Source organism: Austrofundulus limnaeus, unplaced genomic scaffold, assembly GCF_001266775.1.
Source record: "Austrofundulus limnaeus strain Quisiro unplaced genomic scaffold, Austrofundulus_limnaeus-1.0 Scaffold63, whole genome shotgun sequence".
NCBI lineage: Eukaryota > Metazoa > Chordata > Actinopteri > Cyprinodontiformes > Rivulidae > Austrofundulus > Austrofundulus limnaeus.
Window position 1 is genome coordinate 1,107,475 of NW_013952465.1, and position 14,982 is coordinate 1,122,456.

Consider the following 14,982-nt stretch of genomic DNA (forward strand, 5'->3'; position numbering starts at 1 on the left):
TTAATAAATAGTGTACCTACTGTCTTACATTTTAAAATAAGGCTCCCTTTGACAGTTAATATGTATAAGTTAACATAGTTCAATATTATTTTTTAAATATGTGTTTCCAATACATAATTGTGCTTATAAACCTAGTAATATGTACACAAACAGATTTGGCTCACTATTAGGCGAGAAACCAGACAGTTTTGTCTCTTTCCTGTCCTTAATTAATCCATAATAAACATTTATTAATGATTTATAAAGTGTTTACAGATGAATCAATAATCCTATCTATAAACTATACAAGTTTTGGAGGTCGTGTTTTGCAGTTCCTATAACTGTTGGATACATTTTAAAGTGGTTGTAGCTTCAATAAGAGACTCAGTTGATGTTATTTTTGCACCTTTGAGGCGATAATGCGTCGAGCCTAAAGTATGCTCTCAACATGAACTGATMCGATGTTTGTGGGATAATGTTTTAATAAATGTAAATCCACACTTAACAGTGATGAATGATGAAAGCTTTGGCACCTTTTCTTGTCTGCTGTACCACAGGAGGACAGAGCAGCTAGTTAAATATTTTACTGAACTTTTATTTGTTCCGTTTATCTGGAAGGTGGAGGGGTTTAAAGTCAAACCGACCTTTTATTCTTAGAGTCCAACGAAACGTAGAAAAGACTGAACATTGGCATCAAAAGCACACAGAAAAAAAGATTTAGTAAAACATCACATTTAGTAAGACTGTAAGGTTGAGAAGTCAGTTTACATTCAACGTGATTTGTAACTTGAACCTGACTGATCTTATTAAAAAAAAAAGACAGAAAGCAACTCATGGATGATTTTGTTTTTCTGATGACATCATGCAAACCTGAAACAGGGGTTTGCACGGATGCCCTGAAACGCTCATCATTCTGCTCTGTTTTGCTTCATGTATTTGTCTTCTTTACACGGATCAGTTTTCTTGTCACAACTATTGTACACAGCTTTATGCTCACACATGTACACACACCTCCCTACTCAGACTAATCCAGGCTTTTGCTAAGGAGGCTACATACTGTACGCTGAACCACAACATCCTGCCTTCTTTCATGGAGATTTTTGTTTCGGCTGGCTGGATAACCTTAGTGTAGTTTAAGATTGCATTTGCATCATAAATAGGAAGAATAGAAATAGAAAAATGGGGAACCGTCTTGCTGGGTTGGAAAAAAAAAGCCTGAATCTGTGAGAGTAGGTCCCACATGTGACCACAAAGAGAAATGAATATGAGGCCTTTAAACTGTTATGTTGTGCTTCCTGTACTCCAACATAAAACATTTATCATAAACCTTTGAATAGAGCTTCTTTAACATTTACAAGTTATACATTTACCAAATTGGTTTTACTTCTTATGCTTCCATCAGCTTTGATATTTCAGCGATGCAAAGGGAGACAACAAGAAGAGAAACAAAGAGAAGTCAGCTTTAAAAAATAAAATAAAATAAACAAGACACAAGTCTTTAAAACATTTGTCATAACCAACAATGAACAGAATTCATTATAGTCTTATTTTCTCTCTCTCTCTTTTTTTTGTTTTGTTTACAATACATTTTATTTTGAAAAACCCCGCTGGTTAAGGTTATGGTCTCAGGTAGATCTTCCACAGTCAATCTTCACAGTTTGTGTAAAAGCAGAGAAACATTCTCGCTAGAATAATAAAATATTTTGACTATTATTATGGTCATTATCCTTTTTTTCATTTTTGTTTTTTATTTTTAATATTGTTCCGTATAAATGTTTGCGGATCCGGGTGAGGCGTCCCACCCACATGAAGAGCCTGGAGTCCTGAAGTTTCTGCTCTCCTTCCTGTACAATGTTTTATTCAGCAGTGGATGTTCTTGTTTGTTAACAAAAAAACAAAAAAAAAAAAAAGAAGCTCGCCCACAGGGAAGGGGAATTATGAAAAGAGAGAAGGATGAAATGATTTTTAAACTGCCGTCTAGAAAGAAAAAAAAAAACAAAAACCACCTCAGCCTCACTGTTTCTGTTTGTCCACGTTGCACTCAGACCCACGGTCCGTGCTGCCTGGTTGGCTTCCTCACATTAAAGAACATTAATGTGAAGATTTATGCAAACAGACACACATTTTGCCCAGCGTCCCAGGCAGCTGTTCCATGAATTCGATCTGCTCGAGCCCTCCGGACACGCTCCCTTCAGCACTTGTGGGACAAAAGAAACGTAGAAAATAGCCCATCGAAGGGAACATGAACAGAAACTTGTTCGATGCTGATTAACACCCAGGCTCACGACTCGGTTTGTAATCTGAAGGCACTTTGTTTCATGGCAGAAAGTAAAGTGGCTTCGGTTCCGCGGGCAGACCGCTGACGGAGTATCTGAGTCAGGCTCCGCTAGACGGATCTGTCTCAACTCTCTGCCCGCTCCTTCTTCCCAACGCTCTTCATTTTCCCACCTGAGCTTGATTCGAATTCACTTCGTTTGCTTTTCTTCTTCTGCCACCGTCCTGTCGCTTGGCCACTTGGACTCGTGAGCACAGTGTTAAAAGAGGCAGCTACAGGGAGTGGGGGGATAAGCAAACAGAATTAAATGTTGCCAAAGTCCATGTTTTTTTTCTCTACAGAACAGCACCAAGCAGATAWAGAAATGCCAACGAGAATGACTGTGAATGTGAGGCTGGGCTAGAGTGTGTGTGGGGGAAACAACTGTTGCTGATTGGCACCTAGGGCAAGAAAATGAAGATAAAGATGCACAGAGAAAAGGTTTGATTCTACGGATTTGGAAGCAGGGGGAAAAAGTTACTTCATATTAAAAAAAAGTCAGCAGTGTCTGCATCTTGCTGCCACTCAAAAGTTTTTTTCCCCATTATCTTCATAAAACGAGACTTGTGCTTTACAAACTGTCCTCCTTCTGCGCGTGCGAACTCCTCCGCCGAAGTCCAGGCTGATTCATTGCCCTTTTTTATTGTGCTCGTGAAGTCATTCCAGGTTCCTGCGCCGAGGAGCTTTTGACAGAAAAGAGGTCTCTTCAAAATAAAAGTTGGCACGTCTTCTTTATTACTTTATGGTTAATCTCTCTTTCATAAGACGTCATCCCCCCCCCTGTGGTCAGGGATCCGTCCAGGGACCCTGATGCTTTCTGTATGCATGAATCTTTGGTGATCGGATGCTGAGGGTATAGCTCACAGACGGCGGGTCTGAGTTTTTGCCTCGGACTGACGAAGAAAAGGGTCACCTCTGGCCTTCCAGGAGGGTCAGCACCAAGGTGGTGCATAGCAGCCATATATGGGAGGACGTGGACAGGGCGTTGGCACTGATATCTGAATAAGAGACGGGAAGAAGAAAAAAAGTTGGCTTGTGTAAAAAAAAATAACATGAACATGAAGTCATTTGATTAGCATCGATGACAGAAATAAAATGAAATTAAAACATATTGATTTTCTTGTAACTCAATTATATTGATTTGCTCTATAAATCTAAAGCACAGGTTTGACTGAGCTGCATGTGTGCTGATTGAGAATGTCTGCTGAGGGGAAATGCAAACTGTCTGTTGCCCGCTAACACAACTCAACTACAAACTCAACAACCAATTTTGTATTATAAATAATAAGTCTGTAGTCAATCTTTTTGTTACCCARTAATAGCCTATATGCCACRGCCATTAATGACGTATTTCAGTTAAAATTCCAGCCCCGCACCTCTCTTCCACTTCCTGCTTACTGCATTTGTTTTTAGCGTTGGCTCCTTGAACTAGTCCGTGAAAAAATCACAAAAGTTAAAGCATCTGTGAGCTACTGATAAAAAACGTGAGTTCTGTTGTGTGCCGTTGTGTCCACTAAGCAGCAAGTATGATCGAGTTGTTAGTTTTTCTCCTTTTTCCTCTTGATGAGGAGGAAAGTTGACAGCAGAGGATCATAGCGTTACAGGGAAAACTTAGCTACAAAAGCTCATGCTCGCGTTTGTAATCGGCATTTCTAACCTGAGGATGTTCAAGAGCCAGCATCAGAAATGAAAAGACGGAGGTTACAAAAGGGAAAGACTCTGCTCTTTCCAACAATATAAGTGTCACAGCTCTACATGAAAAATTCATGGAAAAAGCAGCCACAGAATAGCGAAAAAGGCTAAATTCTGGAACATAAACACAAACGTCTTTCCTTTGTTTTTATGGCTTTAATCCACTTTGGAGTGATTTTTTTTCCACTTGGCTGAACCTGTACGTCTCCTGTGTTAGTGTTGGTTCATGTAATATGCTAATTCTGTACTGTGAAGATCATTAACAGTCGTTGTTGAGTGAAAAAATCTTTTGCTAACACAGTGTTGACWGCGAACCAGAAGACTGGTTAAAAAATACATAAGTGCTAGAATCGGAAGTCCGTGGCATATTAGCTATTGAACAAGAGAAAGCTACTAAAATGCTGAGTCACCACGCGTACAAGGGTTGGGCAATATGGATCTTTTTCATATCGAGGTGTTATTTTWAGATAATATTGTGGTATTGTATGGTATGTTTTGGTTTGTGGTGTGTTGAGTAATTAATAATTAACAGAGAAACAGCTGCTWGTAAGCATTTACTACATGCATGTAGCTTGACATTCTAGAGCCAGTAAAGATCTGAAATGGCTTCATAGAAAGCTCTTTCACAAAAAGTACTGCTAAATGGTTGAACAGCCCCATGACATGTTGACGCTCCCTTTGGCACTTCAGAAGTCACAGACAAAGACATTCTGTTACCGAGCTCAATCGTGCTTTTGATTAAACAATCAACGTGGGATCGAGAGAGGTGCGGTAAGAAAACTTAAGACACCAGTGGTCCCTGAAGGTATCAGACAACCCCAGCAGGCCCAGCTTTTTATGGGTCGGCAAGTAACGTTTCTGTCACTATCTAGCATAGAGGTTGACCGAGGTGGTCAGAACACGTCAGTAATGTTATGGGACATCTTCTGAAACAGCCTAAAATGTTGATGTTTTCATAGCAGCCTTGTGGAAATTTGGTGCATCAACTTACTTCACTAATACCGTCGCTACAATACTGCATAATATGTCATACTGCTCAAGAGTAGTGCAAACAGAACAGTAACTGATCCTCTCATCCCATTCTGCAAAGGAAAGGAAATATGAGACACATTAAACTATTTCCTTCTCACAAAACCTGTTTTCTTAAACCGCTTCTCTGAACTTCTCATCTTGGGTAGCATCTGTAAGATTTCACCTCTGAGATATTTCTCAATGGTCCCTCCTGCATCAGCTAAAGTCATGTAAGATTCATCAAACTAGATTGAAATCCATAATTCATAATCCTCTGTCCTCAGTCTGGGCTACTGTTCTTTTACCTCCCAAGGAGTTAATCATTAAGGATCTTTATGGGTCCAAATGAAAGATAACTATAAGAATAATAAAAACAAACAATATATCTTGCACTCCACCGTCATCGTCTCGGATCAGTTCCCATCACTGTTGTAAATAATTAAAACAGATAGCCCTGTTTCGTTTCTGGAATGCTGAAAAAGGCTTCTGGAAACTATCTCCCTCCAATCGTAAATAACAAGAATGAAATCAAAGAAGCGGCATTTGTCTGCCTAACAATATGACCTTGTCAATTGCAGGCCATCTTCTGTGGGTCGTTTTTCAGTTTTTGCCTTCTGTGTTTTCTGAGGCGCAATTACTGGGCTCCTCTCAGCCAGCAGCGTGGCCATCTTTCATGTGATTACAACCTTGTTGCTATGACAACCGTGATTTTAGTTTCTCTGTGAGATGCTAGCTTTGGTCCTGCCAACTGTATGTGACGAGACGTGTCTGACGAGGTGAACAAAAACTTAACGCCTGCAGCTTGGATAAGAATAAAAGAGGATGAGGTGTTGTGTTGCTTACTGGGCGGTGGGTCTCGACACTCCCCTTCCTCCAGAGTGATGTCATCAATAGCRATGTCTCCTTCTATTCCCGGGCCCCGGACACCTTCCAGAACAACCTAAGAGACATTTATTTGATAAATTTAGCCTCAATGCTCCACACAATAAACAAAAACAATATTTGCAATCAAGAAAAATCAAAGACACAACATGTTGTAATTTAGTTTAATTGCCCTTTTCAAAATATTACAGCAGGTGGCAAGAGTTTGCTTTGATGTCTACTGTCACAAAATAAAAGTAAGCTCCGCAGTTCTCTATTTGCTGACATTACGACAAAGAAAAGTAGCAAAAATGATCTGAAGGATGCAGCGTGTAAAGTATCCAATCAAATCCTATTTTCCTGTAAGAATTATAACCAGAAAACTTTTAGTCATCCAACAAAGATGTTTTGTCAGCTGAAATGATTGAAATTTCATCAGTTGGTTGATTATAATAAGGCTCATAAAAACATATTACCTGTAAATATTCAGTCAAGTTTTGATAAAAGAGAGAGCTGTTCTAATCTTAAGGGGATTGAGATGTTTGTGAAGCCTAAATTTCAAACCAGTTTGAAGGAACGGTGAACGTCAATTCAGGGAATAAGATTATGGAATAATCTGGAAAGTGCTGTTAAAAATGCCAGATCAATGTTTATGTTTAAGAGAATGATTAAAATTGGTTTGTTGAAGAAATATGCAAAAGAATAACATGTACTCAAATAAATTTTGTTTGAGGATTATTGTTTTGTTTTGCTCTGTTTTTATTACTCAATGACTAATTTGTTTATTTTATCTTTTTCCTAAAAAGGGGTAGATACTGWAGGATTTTTCCTTCTTTCTGCTGCCTTGCATTTTATTTTTGATATTGTGTTGTATGTAAAATTAGTTTTATTTTTTTAAATGAAATTATTATTTATGTTTTTTGTAAATTGAAGACTATTTTGTTTGAATTCATCTATTTGTGAAAAAGGGGCAGAAATCACAAGATTCTTTCTTCTTCTGCTACCTTTCATTTAATTTGTGATCTGTGTTTTGTTGTATGTCGACTTTATGTTGTTTTGTTTTAAATGAATAAACTTTACAAACTAAAGTATGACATCAGTATGCAGCTCCATAAGTAACAAACTTTACAAACACAGACATGAAGGAAAACAGAGGAAGACAAGGAGAATGTAGCCACTGCTTATTCTTTTTTTTTTGCACTTTATGTCTTACCTGGAAGGACGACGTGGGATGGATGCTTACTTTGGCCTGTTTCCACCGGTCACCTTGGTTGCCACTTAGAGACCACACAGGAGCTTCRGAGGTCATTTGGCCCTTCTGTTTTAGCAAGGCATTAAGTGTTCCTGCATCAGTGAGAGACAGACAACATTAGTACTTGCAGCATCTTGCTGTTCAACAAAACTAAATGTAACCAATGCATCCAGTGTTGGTCATGAACAGTTTATAAGTATATACTGTCTATATAAAGTGTATACACACAAAATGGAAATTTTATTACATTGACGTAATCATGCAGCACTATGTGGCCCTCTTGTAGGGCCAAGAAAAAAATGCGTCCCCTTCCATCGTTTATGTAGCCCATCCCTGACGTGCTGTAAACCTGCTGTTATCCAGTTTGAAAAGTCAAAGAAAAGAAGAAAAACAGGTACAAAAATCAATTTTATGTGATGGATCTTAAAAGCTGTTCCCTTTCCTTTCAAGACTACCTGCCTATTTAAAAAAGATGTCAATTCTCCTTGTAGAACACAATACAGTTAGGATCCGAACAAAAGTGTCAAAACACAAACGTCACTAAGTAACAAAAACTAACTCAAGAGTACTTTTATTTCCTGAGCTACATGCGGTCCACGATCCTTCACCTCCAGACCTTTAAGCTGAACAATTTGTTTCATCCACCACCTGACACTGCTGCACCGGGCTTAGAGACACACAGGAACTGCTCCACAAATCACGCTGTGTGACAGGCAAAAATCAAGCCACGAAGACAGAGAAACTCTCTCCGGACCTGAAAGATAAAATTGTTCCCAGGTAACAGTTTTCACTTTTTATTGTTCCCAGAGGCAAAGCAGCTCCAGTGTTTGTAAAGTGGAGAACATTTTGTACCACCAGCTGAGATCTCATTGTTGATTGTCTTGCCAAAACTATTAACTGAAGAAAAACTCACAAGCTCAAAAAGTTCTCTGAAGTGATCAGCATCTCATCCGTCACTGCTTTTAGAGCTGCCTACACAACCTTCAAAGAGCCAAGTCACTACCTAATCATAAAACCCTCCTATAATGAAGCATGGCAGTGGCAGCATTATGGTAGGGGAGGATTAGTCAGCGGCGTTCAAAGACAAGGATTAGATAGATTGTGTGAGGTAAATCTTGACCAATCTTCTTTGCCCCAGCTTTAACACGTTCAGCTCCTTCGTGCCACCCACAGTCAGACACGATTGTGAATTCAAGTTTTGTTTCAAAATAAATTAGGCTTGAAGGATGATATCCCCTTTAGTTTCTTGCCATTTCAAATATTTATATTTCCCTGCACACCAAGGAAAGCCAAGCAGTGGCAAAGGTTAAATTCAGGTCGGGGGATTTTAAATTATTCTGCGGCTAATGATAATCCAGATTAATTAGCATTTATGAGCAATGCGCGTTGAGAAAATTTGATGAATACATATAAGTTCCCCGTGGAGGACAGTGCTTCTAAATTCCTCATTAGTATCAAAGTTATCCCACTCAGTTCAGCTTTCTGTTAACCTGGACTAAATTCTCTCTGAAGCTAATGGTTTTATCTCACAGATCTGCAACTGTTGAGAGATGACTCGATGAATCGGAAACTACACTTTCTGGGTMACAAAGTCGACTCTTAACAGTCGCTGCTAGCTTCGGGAAAATTTTAGTTCAAGTTAAAAGAAAGCTAAAGTGAATGGGAAAAGAAAATTCATCATGCATTTTGCTGTAGTCTCTCTGGACTTAGTGTTTGTGACCAAGTGACCAACGAGCTGTGAGCTCCAGTTTTTGAAAATTAAGAAAATTAATTAATAAACCTTTAAGAGAGTGCTACAAACTTGGGACAAATTCTTCCTGATAGAGGGGCTAAAACTGCACAACATACTTGATTATGAGCCATTTTTGTGAGATATTTTGATTTTGGTAAGCAAAAAACACTTTAAGCACTTTCTGAGCAACACTTCCCACAACCCCCCGCAGTTCCTGAATATATACTCTGTTTCTGTGTCGATGGGACAGGGGAGTATTTACGGAACAGTTGCTGGGCTCTGCTGTTTGTGAAATATTTATAAAAATTTACCTTGGATTTTGATGAAAATTTCAAAAGGTTCTATTGCCCTTTTCTGACAGATGTTTGAGCCAAATCGCACAGCTGGTTTAAGAGCTGGACTTTGTTTTTAGGAGATTAAGAATTATCCCGTCTCAAATAAAACAAATTTCTAGCGTTAAAAACAGACAAAAGTCTCAGGAAAAGTTTAACGCATTAAAGTTTGAATTGTTTCTGAGCAAACCCAGAAATTTAAAGTCTAGCTTTGGGGGAAATTTAGTTCAGGTTAAAAGAAAGCTAAAGTGAATGGGAAAAGAAAATTCAGTGTCACTGGATTTAGTGTTTGTAACCAAGTGAGCATTTGAGCTCATCTGAGCTGTGAGCTCCATTTTTCGAAAATTTGACCTGACCAGACTGAGTGCCTTCCCTCAGTCAAAGTTTGACAGAGAGCTGGGCCAACCACTTGATCAGAGCTTCACGGCCTGGGGGAGGAGCTGAACCCATTGAGCCTAAATGCATAATCAGGCATAACAATGGTAGATAAGTGCCTATCAGCCTACTGGGAGAAACAGGGAGGGCAGTATGAAGCCAAGGCATGGGACTGATAATAGCTAATAAGGGCCATTTAATGGACTGATAACATTCAAAGTGGGTGCTGGAGAGATGTGGGAGCCTCCTGAATGAATGCTGTTTGTCAACAAGCTGCAGCACAGTAAAATACCATTTTAACAGTCCTGCTTTCTTTGGATCAAAATGACCCCTAAAGTCCTTTGTTCTAAACCTGAAGCTTTAGCAGCCATGTTGCCCCAAAGACAGCAGAATGGTTAAACAAAAGATACGATCAAATTTTTGGTAACACTTTATAATAAGTACACTTTATTTAGCCTTAATTAATCATTAATAAAGGGTTACTTAACCTTGAAAACATATTTAATTAAGGGTGATTCAGACTTAATAAGCTATGAATTAACACATTTATTAATGTTTTACCCATAAATGCTAATTACTTCTAAAATTAACATACTCTTTGTTTAATCATGCTTAATAACTCAGGAGTTAACTATTCTATAAACTATATATATATTTGCAAATGCTCATGTAAACATACTTTCACACCATGTGTTAAGACATGTATTATTGGTTAGAGAATGTTTTAATTGACTATCTACTATTCCTGCAGTGCATCAGTAATTAAGGCAGGTGTTAGTAGTTAGTTAAGTGTTTTTGTGAATCCTTCTAAAGTGAAGACTATTCATGTTTATTTTAGTATTAGTCACCAGTTAGTAACCAGCTTGTACTTTTCTGTCCTCTGATGTAGAAAGAGTATGTTTTATGTGTTATATGTACATATGTTACAGTATATGTGTTAAAGTGTTACCAAATTTTCCTATATTAAAATTTATAAAATGACAGATCTACACTGAATTCATTYTATCCATCCATCTGAACAGGATTGAATTAACGACTTCCTTTATCAACACGTTTTTTGGGCAACTGGCTTGGATGTGAGACAGTAGGATGATGACACTGAGAGCAACCACCTTGTAAAACAACCCAGTTAGGCCCTTTATTTATTTAGACATGCAGAAAGGTTACATGTAAGACAAAGTGTAAAATCCCTTTGAAGCCGGAGTAGCATCTAAATAAGAACTAAATCAGGTTAGCATTAACACAGTTGCAAAGCTCAGCAGGAACCCTCCTCTAATGTCAAGTGAAATTCAGTGATGAAGCATATCAAGTGAGGGAAGTAGCCCATCTTCATTGATGCAACTGGTGGGCAAAAATCAAAAAGCAGCAGCAGTTTTGTGTTTTAATGTGTCTTTGCCTCAGCGAGGTGTCTCATTACCGTTTAACCTCCCTGCAAAAGAAAAAAAAMCATTTGTGTGAGGATATGGGGAGAAGCTACACTTGTATGTCAGTGTTCATCAGCACTGCACACGCTTTCCCCGACGACAGCACAATCCAGCGTGAAAGATGAGCTCCTGTACTGAACATGACCTGCGGTTTCATCTCCTGTTGAAGTGTTTAGAATGGAGGAGGATTCCTGCTGAGCTTGCAGCCTTGCTTCTTCTTTGAACTCAATGCGATGTTGGTGGTAACGTCAGTGTCATCACATCCTGAGCAAAGGCATATGCTGTGTACATTCTTTGGAGTCGTCCCCCCCCCCCCTTTTGGCAGACACTTGTGAAACTCCAAAAGATCTTAGGAGGCAAAAAGATGTGAAGTGTGGTGAAAAGTGAGAGCTAGCTCCTGGAAATGTTTAATTATGCAGGGAGGACAGGAGACAGGGGCATTAAGGTGCAGTACCGCCGTGCTTGCTGATAAAATTACGACTAAAAAGGTCAGGCTTAGAACAGACGTACTCGGTGTGCTTTTGCTGGAGTCTTAATCCTATAAACAAATCCAACGTGGGCTCCAAAGTCAAACTTTGATGTGCAWTGCAGTAATTGAGTATGACCTTGTCTCAGGTAGCTCCCTCCAAGCGAACTACGGAGGAGTTTCTTTGAGGATCTGCTGCTGTTCTCGTCGGTGTGTAGGCGATTTTTTCCTATTGACTGAATCTGTTTTTTTTGTGTTTGTTTCCCCAGCACTGTTGCACCGTGGCTTGGCTCTGACTGCCCTCTCGACAGCACACACCCACAGAGTGTCAAACCAGAATTTGAGGATGGAGCTGCACCACATCTAATGGGGCTATGAGTCACAACTCCAAACACACACACAAATGTTCTCAACCATTTAAAAAGTTCAATATTAACACATAACATTTAAGTGATCATAAATCACACTGAGTGAAAATAGGCAAGAGTCTCTATTCTCTCATGGCCACAGAGAGACAGTAGAGTAAACAGAGCAAAGCTATGGATGGTCTGAGCTGGGTTTTTAGTCCTTGACATTTAGCCCATTCATCATACCGCCCCACAGTCTGGGCATGGATTTCACCACGGCCAGGGAGGGCAGCGAAGAGAAGGTCTGGCTGGCGATCAATTTGAGCAAATTGGAAATGTCACGGCCTACTCAACCTCAGCAGGGAGCCAGAGGAGCTCTCATCATCCCCGCTGAGTCGCCCTGCAACACCTCTATCCWTAGATTCTCCTGAACGCCCTCGTGTGCACCTCTCCAGATGTTTGGACCAAGCCCACTTACCAAGGCACCTTCCCTCTGCAGCTCCTCTGAGGAAACCCCAAACAGCAGACTGGTTAAAGGTTGGACCTGACGCAGGCTTTATGTCAGGTTGTGAGCTCCAACATGTTAGTTCACTGCTATTGCTTTCTGGTCAAATCTTTAATCTTTAAAAGCAGAATCTTTGATTTTTTTTGTTGCTAAAATCAATTAGCAGTAAATAACAACTTTTTAGCATAAAACTTTGCTCAGTGTTGTGGTCAAAAACACTCAAATTATAGTTATATGTTATGTAAACTTCAAACTTAAATTGAGCTTATTCTGGTGACAAACATTTTTTTCAACAGTGWACTCGGTGAACATTCATGTACAAAAAAAGCTTGCTTTTACACACTCACTATCTTTATTTGGATCTGTTAAAAATGAATACCTTACCTTTTCCTTACCTTACCAGCACAAAGCTTATGCAAATTATGTCCAGTTATGTATGCATTCTGCAGAAACTAGCTCCAATGGGAGCTTACAGTGCCCAGTATGCTCCATTGGAACTGCAGAAATCAGCTCTTTGTGATAAAATTTGTGTCAATTTGTTTGCAGCTTCGAGTCTTCCGCCGTTTCTTGTCACAAAGCCTGGACTGAACCCGGAAATTTAGCTACATGAGACAATATGCCACTTCTAATGTTTCACTCAGATTTTTTTTATTTACGTTAGCTCTGTAAAATAACAGCATCTGTTTAGTAGGGGCGCTGCATAATTGTGCTTTACCGATTTAATCAGAGCATCATATTTCTATGTAAGGGACCCAGTTTAAAACGGTTTATTTGGCCACCTTTCAGTCAAAATTCTGAGACTATGTTCACTTTCTAGCAACAAAACAGAACAAAAAATATGCAAATAGTAGGCCGCTTTAGTTAAAATTTACCCATAATATGATGCAGGGGATCACAGAAAGCTGGAGACATGCAAACAGATCTAAAGATGCTTAATTAAAGCAGAATGCAAATACAAGGTGAAGCTACAGATAAGCTAATCAACAAGTCACCATCTACTAACATTTACATTTTTTGTTGGCTTTAGCTCAAAAAACATTTATAAATGAATGTGTTCCTTGCCAGGCTGCGACTTAAGTTCTTTGTGAACTGAACTTTGAGCTGCTGAAGAGCCCACAACGTTTACTGTGGTGCAACTTGTCTTTGCAGCTCGTTGCTGTGACATGCGTCCCACGTGCACTCGAGTTCAGTTTGGATATTTTTACATAACACGCTGCTCCCTTTCTGTTTCTCTCTATAATCTTTTCATTAAAGTGCAAATTGCKTTGCGTGGGTGGAACGGCGCTGAACAAATCATTTATTATGTAAAGAGCTGTAGTGTTTTGAACGGCTTCTCACCTGCCTTCTAACAGGTGCTGTAATGATAAGAGGTGAACCTGAGACAGAGATTTCAGCACCAAAAAAAAAAAAAAAAAAGCCTTCAACAAAGTATAAGTGTCTGTTTTGCAGCCACAAACCGAGTCTTACTCACAACTCCTGAATGCACAAGCACTACAAACAGCATGTACTCAGAGTGAGAGTGCTTGTGGTCGACTGATTGGGTCCCCGGTGAAGAGAGTCACTCGTAAGCTGCAGAGTGCTCCTTCAGCCACTCTGCTATCTTCAAATGGGCCATACAGGGTTGTTATCTACGTTCAGAGATGAATGTAAGAGCTAATGCCCAGGATCTGTGTGCAGACCTCTGAAGGGGGTTTGTTGCAAAAATGAGATATCTTTTGCCTGTAACATCTGTCAGCTGCACTTACTAAATTTTAGCTTGAAAGCTCAAATCTCCAACTTGCATCTTCCATGGGGAATAACCCTCGAACTGAAAGAAACATACCAATAAAAAAAGGTACTTTTGCTCTTTTTCCTCAGTGGTAATGTTGCAGGGCTTTTTCTTACAAATAGTTTTTCTTATAAAAATGAACGCTCCTCCGTGAACCACGAAGTTGACACAAATTTCATGTGAGAGTTTATGTTTTCAAAACCAGAACGAAAACTCTGAAATACTTTGTGGTATGTTGAGTTTTGTAATTAAAATGAGCTGTGTTTTAACYGTGTACAGTATAAATTCATCTTGAGTGTCATTTTTGCAGCTCTGGTAATCAAAAGAACAGATCGGAGGTAATCTCAACAAAGGGTCACAGAACATAGTTTTGCTTCCTGAATTTCTAGTTGTTTTAAAACAGATTTGTCACACAAGATGAGGATTATGTTGAGAAACAAGCCTTACCTATGTGTTTTCCATACATGTGGTAAAAGAAGCCAAAGCAGTAGGCAGGTGGGTTGTTGATGCCGTAGGGGTTTTTTGGAGCCACGTTGAATAAGGGACTTATGAGCCGTGCCTGGTCGCCTTCCTTACGGGGTCTTGATGTCTCAATGTACATGTAGAAACCTTGGAAGACAAGGGCATAAAACAAAAACACACGTAAAATATGATTCTGTGAATGATAAAAACAACAAAAATGAGAACTAAGTAATGTAAAACAATGTCAAACACTTCTGCTGAAAATTCTGTGTGAAACTGCTGTAAACTCTGAGCAGATTAACATAAAAAAATCTATATAACGACTACTTCATTCCCACTCAGCTGAGCAAAAAATATATTATTTAACACATTAATTGTTCCAGATTTGGTCTATTGTGTTGAGGTATGAGGTACAGCGTGTAAGACTATTACACATCCTGTTTTTGTTTAGCAAAAAAGAGC

General features: G+C 39.2%; 1 protein-coding gene across 5 annotated transcripts in view; it reads right to left on the reverse strand.

The window, feature by feature from the left end:
- Nucleotides 1-1,723: 1,723 nt before the first annotated feature.
- LOC106518581 (MAM domain-containing glycosylphosphatidylinositol anchor protein 2) overlaps nt 1,724-14,982 on the reverse strand; it is a 284,155-nt gene continuing 270,896 nt past the window's right edge. For 4 of the 5 annotated variants that reach the window (XM_014009933.1, XM_014009930.1, XM_014009932.1 and 1 more), the window contains exons 15-18: nt 14,506-14,667; nt 7,071-7,201; nt 5,840-5,936; nt 4,174-5,067 (exon numbers count right to left, since the gene is read on the reverse strand). In XM_014009933.1, the coding sequence (XP_013865387.1) occupies nt 4,973-5,067; nt 5,840-5,936; nt 7,071-7,201; nt 14,506-14,667 (485 nt within the window). In that variant the 3' untranslated portion in view covers nt 4,174-4,972. Of the gene's footprint in view, nt 3,292-4,173; nt 5,068-5,839; nt 5,937-7,070; nt 7,202-14,505; nt 14,668-14,982 lie in introns of those variants that run through there. The other variant, XM_014009931.1, reaches the window with a different exon arrangement.